Source organism: Cydia amplana, chromosome 7, assembly GCF_948474715.1.
Source record: "Cydia amplana chromosome 7, ilCydAmpl1.1, whole genome shotgun sequence".
NCBI classification, from domain to species: Eukaryota; Metazoa; Arthropoda; class Insecta; order Lepidoptera; family Tortricidae; genus Cydia; species Cydia amplana.
The window spans coordinates 10128232-10147965 of NC_086075.1; the positions used below are offsets into that span (position 1 = coordinate 10128232).

General features: G+C 35.6%; 1 protein-coding gene across 1 annotated transcript; it reads left to right on the plus strand.

The window, feature by feature from the left end:
• The first annotated feature begins 1220 nt into the window (after window positions 1-1220).
• On the plus strand, window positions 1221-17051 carry LOC134649458 (myrosinase 1-like). The gene is made up of 10 exons (XM_063504214.1): window positions 1221-1294; window positions 1823-1935; window positions 4094-4262; window positions 5207-5477; window positions 9511-9646; window positions 10533-10630; window positions 11187-11318; window positions 12666-12839; window positions 15647-15891; window positions 16825-17051. Exons 1-10 carry the CDS (start codon window positions 1245-1247, stop codon window positions 16988-16990), a joined length of 1554 nt encoding a protein of 517 aa, XP_063360284.1. The 5' UTR covers window positions 1221-1244; the 3' UTR covers window positions 16991-17051.
• The last annotated feature ends 2683 nt before the right edge of the window (window positions 17052-19734 follow it).

Genomic DNA, 19734 nt, shown 5'->3' on the forward strand with positions numbered 1-19734 from the left:
GGTGGGTTCGGCCCTGATCCGCGGCGGCAGATACAGGGACGACGGGGACGTGTATGGTGGACTTGAGGTGTCGGCCAATAGCCCAGCGTCGCATACCTGAGCGTACCTACTCCCTCCTCCCCCCCTATATAAGACAATATATAAGACAATAGTTACCATTTTGCCATTCGTTTATTTTTAATGAATTATCGAAAATGACGTCTGATAGACACCACATCAGTAGAATCTCTCTAAAAAAATCACCACAGTTGCAGAGGGTTAACACAATAAAATTACGCTTCATTGCATACCTCAAAATTAATATCACGATATACATAAATAGTAAGTAAATCAAAAAGTAGTCTTGTCGGAAAAGCTTTGGGTATTATAGTAAAAAAAGAAAAAAATAATGGTAATATTCCATTCCATACTAAAATACATCTCATGTGACTAACGACGATTCAGATTTAGTTTAGTAAGTTATTTAATTCAGTTTTATTTACAGGTCAGTATATAAATGGATCTTTTCCATCGAGTGTACTGACATACTATGTAATTTGAATCCTTTCAAAAACATAAATGTGAAATGAGAGCCAAGTTCAATATTAAGAATAGGTATGCGTCGTTGTTGACTTAGCCGGAAAAATAATTGAGATCTATATGGGTGCCATGTTCTAGTTCGTCGGGATGTTATTATAGTTCAGGATTTGACTTGGCTTGTTTTTACGTAGGTACACACTGTATTATATTTGTCTATGTTACTTTTCTAAAATTTCGTTTGTTGGTATAAAAACGAACGTTAAAAAAAGCTGATCCGGATTTTCATTTTGTATTTTACATGACTCATTTATTAGGTTGCACTGTTCTACGAATTTTTTTTTTTTATTAAACTACACAATAATGTACTTACCTACAAATGTTTTAGGGTTTTATTTTTATGATCGTTGTAGCTGTTGCGGTCTGTCGCTTTATAGTTTAAATATTAAAATAAAAGCTTAAGGCGAGTTTTGTCCCGCCAAACACAAAAGAATACCAGAGCAGAGAAGGAAAAACTACTTACACTGTTTTTTTTATCAAAGCATGAAATAATTCAGGAACCCGTACGAAAATCTGACTCGAACCTGCGATTTCCTCATTTCGTCCATCAATTCATGCAAAGCAAATAAAAACAGGTTTATTTAGACCTTCGCATTTATTTTACTTAATATGTATCAGCAAAGAATTAATTGTCACGTGCGATACTTAAACTTGCCTTAGTCTCTACAATGGCGAGCTCGCGTCAAGTCGTTCTCAGGGCTGTCCTAGCGAGCCTTAGGTGAGGTTATAAACAATACCGATATCGGAAAATATTTTCCGCCTGACTTAATTTTTCTCCTCAATATCTTCATCGTTTAAATTGCAGTGATTTCGTTATTTCCTTTTTGTAAGTTATCCTAGATTATCAAATAGCCAAACAGTGTTCATTTGTTTACAAAATACATAACTCAAAGTACAAAATAGATAACTCTGTATGTGCAAGCCGATTAGTGCCTTTACGTTACTGTACAAACTCTGGATGTTCTAATTATTGTTATTTGCTTATTGTTTGTTTGAACATTGTGTTTTTAGTGGTCTGTTTTCGTTCAGTCAAAAGAAAGAAAGTCAGTGACTACGAACTAAGAAATCAGCTAAGCTGTATTTTTAAAACTATAAAATTTCATTGATTAACAAAATTATATATTTCGCATTCCTCCAAAAGTAATTCACGTAGTAAACCTTCATGTAATCGATTGAGAAATCCCCAGTTGTTCTAAATGTTCTAATAATTGTTCATCGCCAAAAACAATATGGATTGTTTGCGCAGCGTACTGAGCGCTCGGGGGGCGTCGGGGCCGGGAAACTACACATTCCCTGACGGATTCATGTTCGGGGTTGCTACTGCTGCGTACCAGATTGAAGGAGCGTGGAATGAAGATGGTAAGTCGTTTAAATTCCATGATGGCTATGTTATGGGCAATACCGGTTAAATACAGTTTTCTGCAAAAAAAATTGCAAATATTGAAGTTTGAACAAATCTGTATTACTGTAGAAGGAACGCCTACATTATGGCCATCAAAGTGTATAATCAACAGCCTACTAATTTACATAACTTGCACTTGAATAAATTCAAGTATCAGCTCCACCAATGGCTTACTCAAAGAGTATTTTACTCAGTAAACGAGTTCTTTGCTTACAAAGAAGACTCTGTAATATATATATATTAGTTAAGTTAGTTGCATGGTAGATTTAGTCCTTTAATTTTAAGTTTTTCATTTGATATTCGCACGCCAGAAAAGGTGTAATACGTAGAACTACATATTTTGTACCTAATACTTAAGACCACTATGTAACCATATTACTGCGAATAAATCATTTGTATGTATTTGTATTTGGTTTTTTGTATATGACTGTACTTACAAAATAACCTAATGCACGAATTGATACAATTTAGTGTCAAAATTTTGTGTCTAATTTTATTAGCTTATCACCCGTGCATACAAATATGTATTATAACTAATAGTTTTGCGGACATGCAGATTATTTATATTGCCAAACTCGCTCGTATTCGATATTTTTAGAGTTTCAATATTTATTCACATAAATATAGTACATAATACTAGTTATATATAACTACATAAATTAACATAAAGCACCATTACATGCTTACAAATACACCTACTCTTACATAATTTATTACATATTTGGCCTTTTTTGATGCAAATGTATTTAGTTCTACATACCTATCTCACGAGGTCAATCGACAGCCTTGTTCGTCCTGTATGGCTACCACCAGTTTGGCACTTACTTAATTTACTTTCTATGCATCTCGCTCGTACTCGCATATTAGTGCGAGCGAGATGTACAGAAAGTAAATTACGTTCTCGATATGTATATATCAGTTTTGACACTGTCTCTGAATCATGGTACGGGCTCTGGCATGTTATTCCATTCGCTTTTCTAACAAGTGCTAGCCGTCGCATGTGGACAACAAAAATAAGTTTGATCTTCGATTACCTATAGTTAGTTTTTTTAGCATTAGAAAGAAGGTAAACAATCGTGACGTGTCTTTTTATTAAAAAATATTGAAAATCGCTTTAAAAAATTTGTTTATATTACTTATGAAAGTAAAATATATAATGTAAAAGATCGTATATGATTCATAATTCTAACATATTTGCTGTGACTTATTTTGAAATGGTGATTTTTAATAAAAAAAACATGTCAAGATCGCTTACCTTCTTTCTAATGCTAAAAAAATGAACTATAGGTGTATGATGTACTTGTTACACATCTCAGGTACCGTTGAAGAGTTAATAATGAGTAATAACTAGACTCAGTTGTATGAGATTGATTTAATTCTTCCGAGTTGTTTGAGTCATGGATCATTTTCCACGGCCAATCCACTTCCGAGTCCTAAGACGCGATCTTCAAACTTGTTTACCCTAGTCTTTATCAACACTTACTCGTCTATGCTCAGTAATCAATGGCAAAAAGAATAGCAGCCCTGTGTAGCATTTCTATATACATAATTAATCAACGTGTCAGTAGTAATCTCCATACGTCCTTGTCCTACTAGATAAGATAACTGATTAAAACACTCAACTGATTATCAAAATAGGGATGATGACACATGTTGAATTTTATAACAAAATCTAGTAAAATAGATAGCAAATGAGCAATTTATCACAATAATGTGGATATTAAAATAAAATAAATGGAAATGTTACAAAAATACAGGACTTGAAACTTTCAATTTTTTTTTTAAACTTCCAAAAACGATAAAATTAAGGGTTACATTCGATTGTAAATTAACAATATACATAAACGCAATATTTCAAGGACAAAAATGAAATTTTCTTGTTTTGTCCATAGTACAAGATGGGATCTCAGTGACCTTGACGTCATGTTCACTTATCCTTTTGTGAGGGGCGTTTCGCGAGTGAAGTGCGACTGTGACTATAATTTCTGACTTTTGTGTTGCTTAATGCAATGGGTCCCATATAGACATTTGATCCTAAAAACAAACCCGATCGATTGATACCATAAATGAGACTTGGTCATGTAGCCTATTGTTGAACTTCGTGTTAATTTACAGGTAAGGGTGAAAGTATGTGGGACACATTTCTTCACACCCACCCAAACTACACGCCAGATCACTCAAATGGGGACGTGGCAGCGGATTCTTATCACAAATATATGGATGATATAGCCATTGTCAAGGAGTTGGGTGTGGAGTATTACAGGCTGTCGATCTCTTGGCCAAGGTAAGGATGATTGGCAACCTAGTAACAGTAAATAGAATATTTCTATTTAAATATTTAAGTACATATTGAGCAAAATACCTTAATAATACAAAAACAGATGGAAATCTCTGTGGATCGTCTGTTGATACTGAAAAACAAATAACCTATTATATTATTTCACTATTTTGATGTAGGTATTAGTATATATTTATTTAATTGTATAGGTACGTATGTGTATTTTTCTAATTGCTGTTATTTATCCGAGCACTAAATAGGTACCAGTATTTTTAAACTTTGTTCTTTAACATCCTGTACGGATATGATGGTCGTTCTTGTCTACGTGACAGCGTGATAAAACGGTGTCCGTCACTTTCTTTCCCACGGTGTTAAACAGTGACAGTTATTTTATCACGTGGATAAAGATGGATAAAGCTATCCATAATAGGCTGGCTGATACCCTAAAGTTGTCTGGAAGAGATCGCTTACAGCCATAAGGCCACCTGACGCTAGCTTTATTTATATTGTAATTTTTTTTTTACTTTGTGGTGCATTAAAGTATATTTAATTAGGTATTTGGTAATCGAAAAAAAAAGGTATGTACTTTTTTTATAAAATCTGTAAGTGACATTTTGCTAGAACAGACAAAAGTAAATAGTAATTTAATTATTTTGACCAGTAGCTACATTACATATTATAGGTAATTAAGTTTTGAAATTATTTCTAAGTATATTCTTTTTTAAATTAAAGCTGTTCATTATATTTTATCAGTCTAAATTAAACTCTTGTGGTACCTAAATATAACTTATGACATAGCTAAGTACCTAAAGTCTATTTTTTTATTCGGTAGACTAAAATGACATTTCATATTATGAAATGTTATTTTATGTTCATATGAAATGTCATTTTAGTCTACCGAATAAAAAATTAGACTGTGTTCTGTGTATTATTATGACTCTTGTCAACAGGTTGCTTCCGAACGGTACTGACAATAACATCAGCAAATCTGCAGTCCGATATTATCGGAATGTGATAAAGGAGTTAATAAAAGCCAATATAAAACCCTTTGTGACTTTGTTCCACTGGGACATGCCCACCCCTCTTATGGACCTAGGCGGCTGGGCTAACCCTCAACTAGTGAATTACTTTAGAGATTACGCAAGAGTGGTGTTTAATCTATTTGGCGATGTGGTTAAAGTATGGACAACTATGAATGAGCCGCACCAACATTGCAATAACGTAAGTCATTGTATCCAATCAGAGCAGTTGATTTTAATCACTTAAAATTTAATAAGCTTACACTAACCGATTTTTGATACTGTACAACAATACATTATACGGATATTCGCGTTGCTAACGTAGCACGCGTTGCCTCAGTGCAAATAATACGAGTATACTCCAACGGAGTAGAACAAATGTCTATTGTGAGTGGTGTATCGAAAATAGCTTTAATTAGCTATCAAACATCACAACTTCTGACAGTAAGTATTCAAAGAAAATGCTTTGTTTTAAGTAGTGAGGTACTTAGTAGCTTCTATGGTGAATTTTAGTCGTCAACCGTCGAAATTTATTTAACTACATAATCGTTTTACCGAAATGTTGATGTTGCCGGTTCAAGTGTAAAACAAAGGCAAGGGGTTGGTGTTTAGTGTACAGGGGGTATAATCGGAGACAACCAGTTTTTTCCTTTTTTACTCTTTTTTAATATGGGTTTGTCAATTGAAGTAGTTATTAAATGATATATTTTTTAATAGGTAACCAATTAACCTAACGGATTATAGTCACTTTATAATTCACTACACAAGCTTCTATTGTTGTTATATTTAATAACACGCAGTAAAGGTGAATAATTAGAATATATTTTTATAACAATTTTAAACAGTGATTTGATTAATGGCTTATAACTCGTATAACTTAGTAAATTCCAATATCTCAATAACCCACCCTGACAGGTGACGCGGGTTGCACCTGTGTGTTTGGCTTTGACTCCGCGCACGCCCCTCCAACGTCCGGCCGCGGTATTCGGAAAACAAGATCGTTTTATAGAAGAGAACGATACGATATGTACTAGATACCAACTAGTTTAGATTTCAACTAGATATCTTTTGCAGCTCAATTCGGGCAACTAGTGTCACCTTTACGATCGTTTCAAAATCGTTTGAGATCTAAAAATACATAACGAGACGTTTTAGACATTGTGAAAATCGTTCAAGTGTATCACCAGAATCGCGAAAATGACAAATTTGACAGGCTAGGTCTTAAAAATATCGTTGTCGTATCTTGATGATGTCTAATAGATATCTAGTTCAAAATCCGAATCGGGCCCCGGGACACCATTGTCCCATCCCGTGTACAGAAAAAACCTTTGTCATTATGACTCCCTTTCAATACTTCACTCATGACTTGCTCTTTATTACGTCCCAGCGTTCACTACGGGCCCGATTCGGATTTTGTAATAGAAATCTAAAAGATATCTTTTAGACATCGCCAAGATACGATAACGATATGTTTAAGATCTAACCTGTCAAATTTGACATTTCCACGATTCTGGAGATACTCTTGAACGATTTCCACAAGATATTACTTAGAGATCTAATTCACATCTAATAGATATCAGGAAACGTTTATTTCATTGAAAAATACAGTAAAAAGACAAATAAATAACTTATGAACTAAATACAACTATGAATAATACTAAATTAAAACTAACAATCCTAAATATATCTAAAATAAAACAAGGAATATAAAAACTACTGAAAGAGGCCTCCCCGCGCTACCCCCGGTGCAAAGGTGCCCATCACACTCGCTGCGTTACCGCGTTGAATTGCGATGGACAGCCTTTGCACCAGGAAAAACACGATATCTAGATATCTAACACGATCTATCGTAAAAGTGACATTGGTTGCCCGAATTGCGCTGCAAGAGAGAACTAGTTGAAATCTAAACTATTACGTACCTAGAATGGATCTAGTACGTGTCGTCTCTTGTGAAAATCTTGAAGTTCGAATACGGCAATGTATATGTCGATAGTATATGTCGATAGTAGATGTAAGTATTTGTAATTGAGTTAATTTAATGAGGAATAATTCATATATTTTAATCGCCCCGAGGCTATTTCCACTTGTTACCATTAGACTGCGTTAGTATCACGGTCAAATTCGCGCAAGTAAAGCCCATGGTGATCAAGTTAATTTAAAGTCATAAAAAAATGATTTTAACTGATTTTATTTGCTTAGTTAATTGCTTCATTTAGTATAATCACATGAATGATGAATTTTATGACATTGTGCTTAAGACGTAAAATGGCGTTCGGAATTTAACTAGGTATGTTGTTGTACTTGAATGCTTTGGCATGTCCTATACTCGTGAATATTGATGAACTAGTATAGGACAAGTTATACGTATCTAAAACACATGTATCACCATTAGAGTTCTTTATTTTTAACACAGTTTACAAGTATTAAGTGAACATACAGTAATGTCAAAATCATTGACACTTTGTTATTTGAAATTATAAACATCGAACTGTCTCAACGTTATTATTGAATAAACCATAATTAATTATACGTTAAAACAGCAACATCAAAACATTAAATTTAGCTTCAGTCCTTTAAATAAATTCAATTACAAATTATTTAAGTAATTTTGGAAGTTGATCAGTGGCGGTGCGTGTATAAAACTCGTTTCTCATCGGTTTGCTGAATTTGAAGTAAGTAACACCAAGTTGCACCTTATTTTGCAAATTTAAGGAAAAACTTAGCTTATTTTAGGATAAATGTGGGACGCGCCGCCACTGAAGTCCATACCATACATATTCTAGGTACTCATTTGGTGTCCCTTATTTTGCGGAAGGTAGTATTCGTGTTATTTATTTAGAATAAATACTACATGGCACAAAAAATATATAATTATTAATACCCAATATAATAATAATTTCGTAATAGTTTCTCGGGTGACTAACGTTAGGGTGTTATAAATTCTGAATATCGGATTAAAAAGTAATGGAACACCTGAATATAATTATTGGAATGGATTGGATGTAATCATAAATTATGGGGGTGCGATAATTTGTTCCAAATTAGGGCCTCTCGAATTAACGGCACGCTTTGTGCTTCGTAACTTACGAGCCCTTAACACGGCTAAAATGGCCCTCCGGAAATTTATGTTGCAATGTTAAAAATGCCCTTTGTTCTCTTGTTGTGTTGAAAACACCGGTGAGATGTTTTAATTTGCCGTCATATATACATATATATGTCGGAGAATGGCTGAATTGTGCCATCTGTCGCCTTTGAGAGGCGTTTCATCACGCAATCTTTGACAAATAGAGCAAACTAGGGTGTATACCTGAGTGGCGTTCGGCACAGTTCCGCCAAGGCGTCATAGAGTGCGCTGTCAGAAACAAATGAAATCGAGAACAATTGAAGTTATGCTGTCAATCAATCTTCAGATGAGAACATGATGAAAAAGAACGGGAGAAGATGACGTCTGTGGCGGTTCCTGGGTCTAATCCACTGGTTTGCTTTGAATAAGAAGTGTAACGTGTGCTATGATTTGTAATTAGTCTTATCCAGTAAAGACTGTGAGTTGAATAACGTATTTCATTGACGAGGGCTCGTCGTCCATGATTGAAGGTCCTGATGTGCTCTTGATAGTATATATACATATATATCTATATGCATGCCCGAGAAGAACGGCAAAAACTAGCTTTAATTTTGGTAGAATGGGAATTTCTAGGTATATGCGAGCTTCTTAATCAAAAGTTACTACTTTGTCGCTTACCGTAAGGATGCTCAGACAGATTATTCGTATAAATTTCGTCTTTATGGTAAGGGACAAAGTGGTACCTTTTGATTGAGAACGTCACACGTATTTATGTTTACCGCTGCCCAGCGCCCTGCAGCTCTAGTTTTCGTCCACTTGAGGAAATTTGAATATAAACCTACATTACTGCACACATTTATACGTATTGCAATGCTTAAAAATGATATTTCGCAAGTAGAAAATTAAAAATTAAATATATTATTTTCGAATCTGTCAAATTGACAAAAACTAGAGCATGGACGGAAACTAGCGTATAATGACCCTACTCGATGTAATTGTAGCAACCACTTTACATGAGTTTCCGCAAACAGCATATATACGTACCTAATTTTTATAATTTATGGAAAGTATTTAAAAATAAAATCGCGCATGTATTATACCTAACACGTTTGGTAGAATCCCCGATTATTTCTTTTCAATGTTAAATATATATTTTAAGTACCTATTTTAGGGCTACGGCGGCGACTATTTCGCTCCCGCTTTAAAATCACACGGAGTTGGTGAATACTTATGCATCCACTACATGCTGCTGGCACATGCTGCCGCATACCATCTTTACGACGAGGAGTTCAGACCGACACAAAAAGGTAAAATTTTGGTTAAGGTAAACGTACTGGTGCTCAAAGCGGTTCCAGTACCTGTGATCTTGAAACTTAAGTCGTTGTCAATAGAGGTGAGAGCAGGATGTCAACTATTGAGCATTGCATGTCGAGCACTGGTACGTTTACCTTAACTGTTATTTTAAGCAATTTGGCAATGAATCACACCAGTACTATGAAATAAAGGGATACTTTTATTTATTTATATTAGACGCTTTTTGGCACAGTTTAAAGTAAAGCGGCGTATTATTAAGTTCACACCAATACAATATTAGCCAACGACATATCCAAAATGGCAGAAACGGCTTTGGACAGAGTAGCGTGGCGGTCTTTGGTGTCGGAGGCCAAGATCCACTTCGGGTCGTTGCGCCACAGCAGTAAGTAGTAGTAAGTATATCCAAAATGCTAAGTTCCGATTAGGTATGGTAGCTGTATCACAACACGTGTAACAACTAAACTAAATAAAAAAAAAACCGGCCAAGTGCGAGTCGGACTCGCGCACGGAGGGTTCCGCACCATCAACAAAAAATAGAGCAAAACAAGCAAAAAAACAAGCAAACAAACGGTCACCCATCAAAGTACTGACCCCGCCCGACGTTGCTTAACTTCGGTAAAAAATCACGTTTGTTGTATGGGAGCCCCACTTAAATCTTTATTTTATTCTGTTTTTAGTATTTGTTGTTATAGCGGCAACAGAAATACATCATCTGTGAAAATTTCAACTGTCTAGCTATCACGGTTCGTGAGATACAGCCTGGTGACAGACGGATGGACGGACGGACGGACGGACAGCGGAGTCTTAGTAATAGGGTCCCGTTTTTACCCTTTGGATACGGAACCCTAAAAATGATAAATATTATTTTATTTTTTTAAGGGAAAATTGGCATCACTCTTGACGCGTTTTGGGCTAAGCCGAAAAACAGCGGTAATCCAGATGACATCGAGGCCGCTGAAAGATATCTTCAGATGCGCGTAGGTATAACAACCTCGAATTACAGCCATATTCTAACTTTAAGATACGTCAAATATAAGATTTTGAAACGATACGTTTTTGTTTGAAGAAACGTCACTTTATACACTTGTTTGACACTGACATATCCGATCCATATCGTTTCAAAATCTTATATTTAGCGTATCTTAAAGTTTGAATATGGCTGTTAGTCATATATGAGATCGACTAAATGCTACTACACCAATATAATAATAAACATATAATTTAGGCTGGAAACAGAGCGAGCGTAAGCTTTAATCCGATGAAAGCCAAGTCATATTTAGCCACTCCCTACTTGTTTATAATATTACAATAATCATAATTATATACCCGCCCCGGCTTCGCACGGGTTAACAAATTATACATAAACCTTCCTCTTGAATCACTCTATCTATTTAAAGAAACCGCATTAAAATCCGTTGCGTAGTTTTAAAGAACTAAGCATACATACAGACAGACAGACAGCGGGAAGCGACTTTGTTTTGTACTATGTAGTGATTTAGATTTGATTTATCAATATCTTATTCTTTTTAACAGCTAGGTACCTTTGCGCACCCAATCTTCTCTAAGCAAGGTGATTATCCGGAGCTCGTACGCAACAGAGTGGATAAATTGAGTCTGCATCAAGGTTACACGAGATCTCGATTGCCATATTTTACGCCTGAAGAGGTATTTTTTTATGAAGCTTTCATTTTATAATTGCTAAAAATATTGTGCATGAAAAAGAAAAATATGGCACTGAAATATTAAATTCGCTCTACATAATAATAAATAGTTAATAGTACAGCATCAAATGAAGCTGATAAAACAAACGCGTCAAATAATTTTTCAAATAGAAATATATATTGACAGTTCGCATTCAAAAGTTACTTGTATAGTATAATTAATCAACATTTTTAAATATTTACAGACATATATATTTTTGTTAAATTTTTAGAAAATTATTAAGTTAGGCGATAATTTTGACGCGTAGTCTGATCCGTTACTTTTGATGATGACTGTACATACCTCTAAAATTGCTGGTATAGAAATAAATATGTGCGTGATGAATTAATTGAATTGACGAAATATACCTACATTTTGTATTAACATAATTCTGTTTTGCTCGATATCAAAATTAATTTCATTCATTGAAAACGAATTTTCATAAAGAGGCAAGTGGCGCTTTCTAATTTATTTTAACGATCAGTACCTACTTAAGAATGTCTGGCTTTGATTTGACACAAATTTCTACATTTTATAGTCTGTAGGCGTTTATCGCGCACGACATGACGTACCTACTTATTGTACTCGTCTCTTACCTACGCACAGCGTCGTATGCATGTCATGACGATTGACGCATACATACACGATTAGCGCGACCATAGTACCCCTCATGTACAGATATGATGGTTGTTCTTTTATCGTATATCGTGTCATATGAAGTCACTCCCTGGCAACATGTACGACAACGGCTAGGTACTAAACTTGTGGCGATGACTCTCAGTGTCTCCATTTCAAAACGGGTTTGTGTGAGTGAGAGATATATACCGCGGTATTCGGAAAACAAGATCCGTTCTAGAAAAGAGAACGATACGATATGTACTAGATACCTGGTAATAGTTTAGATTTCAACTAGATATCTTTTTTTTTGTAGATCAATTCGGGTAACCAATGTCACTTTTACGTTACATTATCGTATTAAGATCGTTTCAAAATCGCTTTGAGATCTAAAAATAGATAACGAGACGTTTTAGACATTGTGGAAATCGATCAAGAGTATCCAGAATCGCGGAAATGTCAAATTTGACAGGCTAGATCTTAAAAATATCGTTGTCGTATCTTGGTGATGTCTAATAGACATCTAATACATGTCTAGTTCACAATCCGAATCGGACCCATATTTTGATAACTTATCGACGATGAACGTGTTCATTGCTTTTAAGTCCATTTGTTTATTACAAAAATAGCGTTTTGTAAAGAAATACAAAATAAAAGTCGCTCATGTGGATGTTTTCGTCGTCAATCTGTTTTTAGATAATTTCATTGAGAGGCAGCTCTGACTTCTTTGGACTGAATCACTACACGACCTTCCTCATGTCTCCGTCCAATTCAGAGGAGAGCTGGGCAAAACCGTCAATGGACTATGACACGGGTGTCAAATTAGAGCAAGATCCAAAATGGCTGAAACCAGGAGCTGATTGGTTCTCGGTAAGTATAACCCGAAACGTAAGAAGTGCCTCTCATCTATATATGTGTACTACGCTCAATATTTAAATTTCTGTTAAACCAATGCTATACATTGTATGTATATATATTCTGTATATTGACGAAAGGCAATATTAGTAATTAATAAAGGCTCTTTAATGTCACTGGTACATAAGGCGCTGTAATACTAAGCGAATTTCCTATTTAGATGGAGAATTTGTTTTGCGCCCGATATGGGCCAGAATGGGCGAAGACAGTGCACTAATTAAGATAAGACTGATGAACTACATGTGGCCGGTAGATTTACTCGGATATTTTGGACAGTTCAGTTTTGGAATAAGTGTACACCAAATTAAATTTAAGCGTAGGTACCTACTTAAGCTCAATAAGGATTTTCTTGTCTGGGTACTTAGACAACGATATATGTATGTATATAATATACGAATACGTATTTATAAATACATAAATAGCTTAAAATAAATTAATAAATAGTTTTATTTGACGTTCATAAGCGCATTGTAATTATGCCTACTTGAATAAACTATCTTTTACCTTATCTTATCTTTACTGGACTGAAAACACCCATGATACAGGAATCAGGAACTAATATTGTGCTCACCACACAAATAAATACACTTACCAGGATTTGAAACCGGGACCATCGGCTTCATAGGCAGGCAGGGTCACTACCTACTAGGCCAGACAGGTCGTCAAATAACACAAAATACATTAATCATTTTGGCACTAATTTTCAAATGAGTTAACAAATAATTAGTATCTTTTTTCGTTATTGATTAAAGAACATTTTTAATTGCTTTGTTCTGTATGTTTCTTAGATGCAGGCAAAGCAATGAATCTAAGAAACATACAGAAGTTGCATAGATAGGTACAGTGTCTAAATGTTTGTCTATTATAAAGTCAAACTTAAGTTTAATCTTAGTGTTTACAATCGTTAAGTATGGAAATTCCGTTATTTATGTTGGCAAGTTCTGGCTTCAAGGCGACCAACTTGTGCAAATTTATTATCAAAAATGTTTTCTTCAGTCATTACCATAATTTTGATAAGTAAAGTATTTTCAGAAGATGGACGGAAGATGGTGAATATTTAGAAGCTAAAAACTGTAGTAGTAAAAAAAAAAATGTAGGTACGTTTTCGAGATTTATAAAAAAATCTGTCATTAAAAAGTATTACAACTAGGATTTTGTTGGCTTGTTAATGAATAAACAATAATCCATGAAAGGATTGTTGTATCGATAATCATGTTTATAAATATCATAAAAGTTCACCTGTATACACATGTCATGTTTACATTGAACAATACTCGTTAACTAGACTGCCTCATTCTTCGCTGCGTTTTATTAACACGTAAATATCACGATCAACTAATTATCTGCATTTTATGTCTACAACAGGCATTCTTATGGCCTTATCAAACTTTCGTTTTCTGAGTGGGACGGTGGCGTGCTCGGAACAGTCGGAACCAGTTTACAAGACGCAAGCATTAAAGTAGTTGTACGGGTCCGTGCCTGTAGGAACTCTAAAGGAAAACCCTAAAACTAAGTTTCCACTCCTGTTCATCAGTCGGTTTGTCCGGCTGAATCTCGACATAATCGTGTATAATAGGAAAGTATTTAAAATCTTACTTTTTTGTTTTTGGTTTAGTAGTATAGTTAGTTAGTAGATTTACAACATCATTGATGTCCATAAACTACTTAACAAATAATATCTGGGTGACCGAGCTTCGCTCGGAAAACATAAAAAAACTCGAAAATGCGCGTTTTCCCAGAGATAAGACCTAGCTAGATCGATTTTTCGCCCCCAAAAACCCCCATATAGCAAATTTCATCGAAATCGTTAGAACCGTTTCCGAGATCCCCGATATATATATATATAAACAAGAATTGCTCGTTTAAAGGTATTAGATTAACACGGGACATAATAAAGTACATAGTTAGATGTAGGTAACTAGGTCGCATGATAAGATATATTTTTCTTAACATGATAAATGTTGAGTTTATCACATAACTTCAAATACAAGGTAATATTTTAATGACAGCAAGTATTACCTGCACTAGGATCACAATAAGATGATTAGATTAAACGTTCTGACTTATTCTATAGAATGGTGTCACTATGATAATGGTTTGCGGTTTGTCGTTTTACGTACCAATATCGGTATTTTTCCAAGTGACATGGTAATGTGTTATACCTAAGGTTTTATTATACAATATTTTATATGCAAGTTTTTAGGGTTCCGTACCCAAAGGGTAAAAACGGGGCCCTATTACTAAGACTCCGCTGTCCGTCCGTCCGTCCGTCCGTCCGTCCGTCTGTCACCAGGCTGTATCTCACGAACCGTGACAGCTAGACAGTTGAAATTTTCACAGATGATGTATTTCTGTTGCCGCTATAACAACAAATACTAAAAACAGAATAAAATAAAGATTTAAGTCGGGTTCCCATACAACAAACGTGTTTTTTGACCGAAGTTAAGCAACATCGGGCGGGGTCAGTACTTGGATGGGTGACCGTTTTTTTGCTTGTTTTGCTCTAATTTTTGTTGATGGTGCGGAACCCTCCGTGCGCGAGTCCGACTCGCACTTGGCCGGTTTTTTTTATTATAATATCACTTGGTACTGTGTTATGATTGAAAGACGAACATAATTCAACCTGAGTATTGAACGAAGGTCAGAGTAATTAGTAGTAGTAGTTAGTAGGAAATCTATATTAAAGCAACGCGATTGTCGATTCGGCTATGCGATTGATTGTTCATATTAATATATTAAACACATACTTATGTTTATTAAAGGTATATCCTCCTGGTTTTCGGAAACTTATTAACTGGATAACCCATGAGTACGGGAAAGATATTCCAATCATCATCACCGAAAATGGTTTAACTGACCTTGGAGGCACCAACGACTACGCAAGAGTCGACTATTATAACCAATACTTAGCTCAAATGTTGCAAGCAATGTACATCGATGGCTGTAACGTACAAGGATATTTTGCATGGACATTAATGGATGACTTTGAGTGGAAAGATGGTTACACGTACGTATTTATTTGTTAATTTTAAACAATTATAGGTCGCAAACGCTATGCGATTGTGCTGCCTCACGATCTGATGAAGACGTAACATATTTTTATTCGGAATTTTTACAGGTATACAAGAATGTATATATTGTTACACGAAACAGTTCGTGAAAATAATGAATAATGCTAATTTAGTGGCCGTTTTAAAACTATCAAATTTCCTAGTCACCCCGTTTTACGGCGTATCGTACTTTTTTCTATTATAACATGGGTTTAAACGTGGAAGGCTATGAACAATTACATAACCTTCGTTTGATTATGTATGAGTTAGGTACCGGATTATATCAGGCACCTGAGATAATAAAACAAAACAATAAAATTGTGTTATAAGGGTAACATTCCATTTCTGACCGCAGCTGCACTACTGGTACTGAACGCGTCGCTGTTACTGTCAATTTCCATAGTAAATTGAACAGTAGTGCAGCTGCGGTTGGAAATGAACTGTCACCTTTAAGGTGCATGCGAGGAATCTATATTAATGGCATCACGATTAAACCTGTTTCCTGTTTCACTTCTCACGTTTGAATATAAATAATTTGAATTTAATTGCTAATTGCGTCTACTTGTGTATTCGATTCATCAAACGCTGAAGGAACTATAAACCCGCGTAGTTTTAATTATTTTTAAAGCTAAGTACTGCCCTCAATTGAAGTCTAAACAAATATTTAAATCTGCTGATAAAATAACACTCCTTTTGCATTGCTATTATTGTTGGGTAGTGAATGCGCGCAAAAATTTACGAACATGATTTTTGAGAAATTTGACACACAGATAGAGTTTAATGGGGTTAAAATATATGAAGCCACAGACACAGGTTAATTGTGAATTAGTTAACATGAGTTTAATGTTTACGCTATTTACAATGTAACGTGAGGAATCATTTTTTTTCAGATCAAAATTTGGCTTGTACTATGTAGACTTCAACAGTACCAAGAAAACCCGGATACCAAAATTGTCTGCGATTAACTATCGGGAAATAGTGCGATCTAAAAAAATCAATTTCGAGTTCATAGAAAAACCATCATCGTCTGCCCAGTCCAATATAATAAAGGATTAATATTGACCAAACATGTTGATTTCATGTTAAATTGTACATATGAAATAGTTAATAAATATTACGTTACGATTTCTAATTTCTTTACATCAAGTTTAGGTACTTATTAAATAATTATTAATTGCAAGAATTACGTGAGGGTTCCCTACGGTAGATAGTTTTGCCAACCCTCATTTTAAATGAATAGTAACATTGATATAGTCTGTCAAAGGTCTGTTTGATTTCAAACATAGACAGAGAAAATCATACTATCTTTGTCTTACACTAGTACTAGCACTCAAAAGAAAAGGATGAGTATAGTTTTTTTTGTTCCTATTTACTGACAAGATTTGGTTGACCCAGTATAAGGTTGAGGTTGGAGTTTTTTGATAAGTAAAACTTGACAAAAAAAAAACAGGCCAAGTGCGAGTCGGACTCGCGCACGGAGGGTTCCGCACCATCAACAAAAAACAAGCAAAAAAACGGTCACCCATCCAAGTACTGACCCCGCCCGACGTTGCTTAACTTCGGTCAAAGATTACGTTTGTTGTATGGGAGCCCCACTTAAATCTTTATTTTATTCTGTTTTTAGTATTTGTTGTTATAGCGGCAACAGAAATACATCATCTGTAAAAATTTCAACTGTCTAGCTATCACGGTTCGTGAGATACAGCCTGGTGACAGACGGACGGACGGACGGACGGACGGACGGACAGCGGAGTCTTAGTAATAGGGTCCCGTTTTTACCCTTTGGGTACGGAACCCTAAAAACAAATCAAATTGTTAAAAATATTGCATACCTGCATGCAATATTTTTAACAATAGCAAAACTATGATTCATTGTTAAAGAAGCACAAAAACTACGCCAACTACTAGTTATTTCCTCTGCTATTGTGCGTTTTTTAAGAGCATTAAGTTTCTTGTACGAAATATAGTTTTCTAAAGATGGATTCGCCCTGTAATATTTTAATGCCTCATAGGCTTTAATGACACTATCCTCACACTTTTTATTCCACCAAAGAACTGGCGGTCTACTAATAAATTTTGTATTTTTGGTAAGTTTCGGGATACATTGTATTTTTAAGAGGTGGAGTTCAGAACTAAATTTGACATATAATTGTATAGGATCATTATTCTCATTTAAAGGAAAATTAGAGATAACCTCTTCAGATAGCTCTTTATATTTGTTTCAGTCAGCTTTAGTGTACCGTGGGCTTACCGTTACCGTTACCGTTGACTTCATCTATTTATTCGATATCATAGATTATCTACTAGTGTAGATAGATAATCTATGATATCGAATAAATAGATGAAGTCAATCCGACTAACAAAAACGCAACAATTAATGTTCAAGAACATACAAAACAAACTACTTTAGTAAAAGTTACATTAACAGATGGGCTGGCAAGAACAGGAATAACAAGTCATCCATCATTATTAGTAAACAAAGATTAATTAAGCCAAAGCTAAAATGTATTCTGCAATGCCTGGAGTTGATATATCACTCGTTTCACTTCTGAACCGGTAGAAGCGTTAGATTTTCCTGGTTGTTACTGATTTAGAGAATATTTCGCGGCTGCAGTCGATAAGGTAATTGATAGAACAAAGGCAGCACGCCAGACCTGCTAGCATGTGTTGCGTTTTCGTGCGCGACTGCATACATCTAGCGCGACCTCAAGTATGATATGAACTCGTGCGCTGCGTGGCGTCCACAACTATGTCAACTCATGGTAGTCGTACAGCGGTTAACGCTACGGCTTACGTATAGTAGGCGAACAACGCGCGAACGCGGCGCGGCGCGGCGCGGCGAGGCGCGGCGCGGCGCGGCGCGGCGAAGATGAAACAAACCGTTGATACGTATAGGTATACCCTACTCGTACGTGAGCGATTTAGACACGAAGCGGCGCGGCGGCCGCGCCGCGTTCGCGCGTTGTTCGCCTACGTAAGACGTAGCGTAAGCGATTTACATTACCGTTATAAAAGAGGGCTTACCGTGAAAAACGAAAATGGAAATGTGCCTCCCTATCGCATGAATATAGTGAGTGATAGAGAGGCAGATAGCGAAATGTCATTTTGCGCGGTAGGCCTTAAGGGCTCGGTAGGTAGGTACCAAGTATAATCGCTCAGACGCCGAGCGCGATTTGCTGCTGCGCTCTGTGTACAGTCAGCAGCAGAAGTTGCTAAGCGGGCGAGGTGTCCCAAATTACCTTGGCACGCTCTTATTCTCTTAACAATAAAGACGCGTCAAGATCATTTTGAACAACTGGCCCGCTTAGCAACTTCTGCTGCTGACTGTATGTGTAGTATGGACTTGGCAACTGGCACATGATCAGGCTATAATATTAGGTACCTATATCTGCTTTCCTACGTTATCCAAGTTAAATTGTAACATGAAATTAGTTAATATTTGGGTAACGGCTATCCGATGCTGCTGTATCAAATTAATTTGGCTCGGGTAATATAGGGTGTATTATTATCTTATTACCTATTTAGTCGGTATGGATTACCATGCTCCGCTTGTGACGAAGCTACGGTCTTGTTCTCCACAGTAACCTTTTCAGCGCCATGCCTTGTTTTCTTTTTTGCTTAAAAAAATATACCTACCTATTACCTAGCTAATATATCTAGCTATGTAAGTTGACATGTAATCACCTATTACCAATAAAGAATGAGTATGAGTATGAGCATGAGTATGAGTATTAAATATTTTTAAGCGTTGGTTTGTAGTAATCCACCTATCAATAATTTTATGAGGATAAATGAATCCA

What these genes read in the sequence shown, in the direction of transcription:
- LOC134649458 (XM_063504214.1), top strand. Translation starts at nt 1,245, where the DNA reads ATGGCGAGCTCGCGTCAAGTCGTTCTCAGGGCTGTCCTAGCGAGCCTT. An exon ending in AAAGATATCTTCAGATGCGC is followed by an intron (nt 10,631 to 11,186) that starts GTAGGTATAACA and finishes TCTTTTTAACAG; the next exon opens with CTAGGTACCTTTGCGCACCC. An exon ending in CATATTTTACGCCTGAAGAG is followed by an intron (nt 11,319 to 12,665) that starts GTATTTTTTTAT and finishes ATCTGTTTTTAG; the next exon opens with ATAATTTCATTGAGAGGCAG.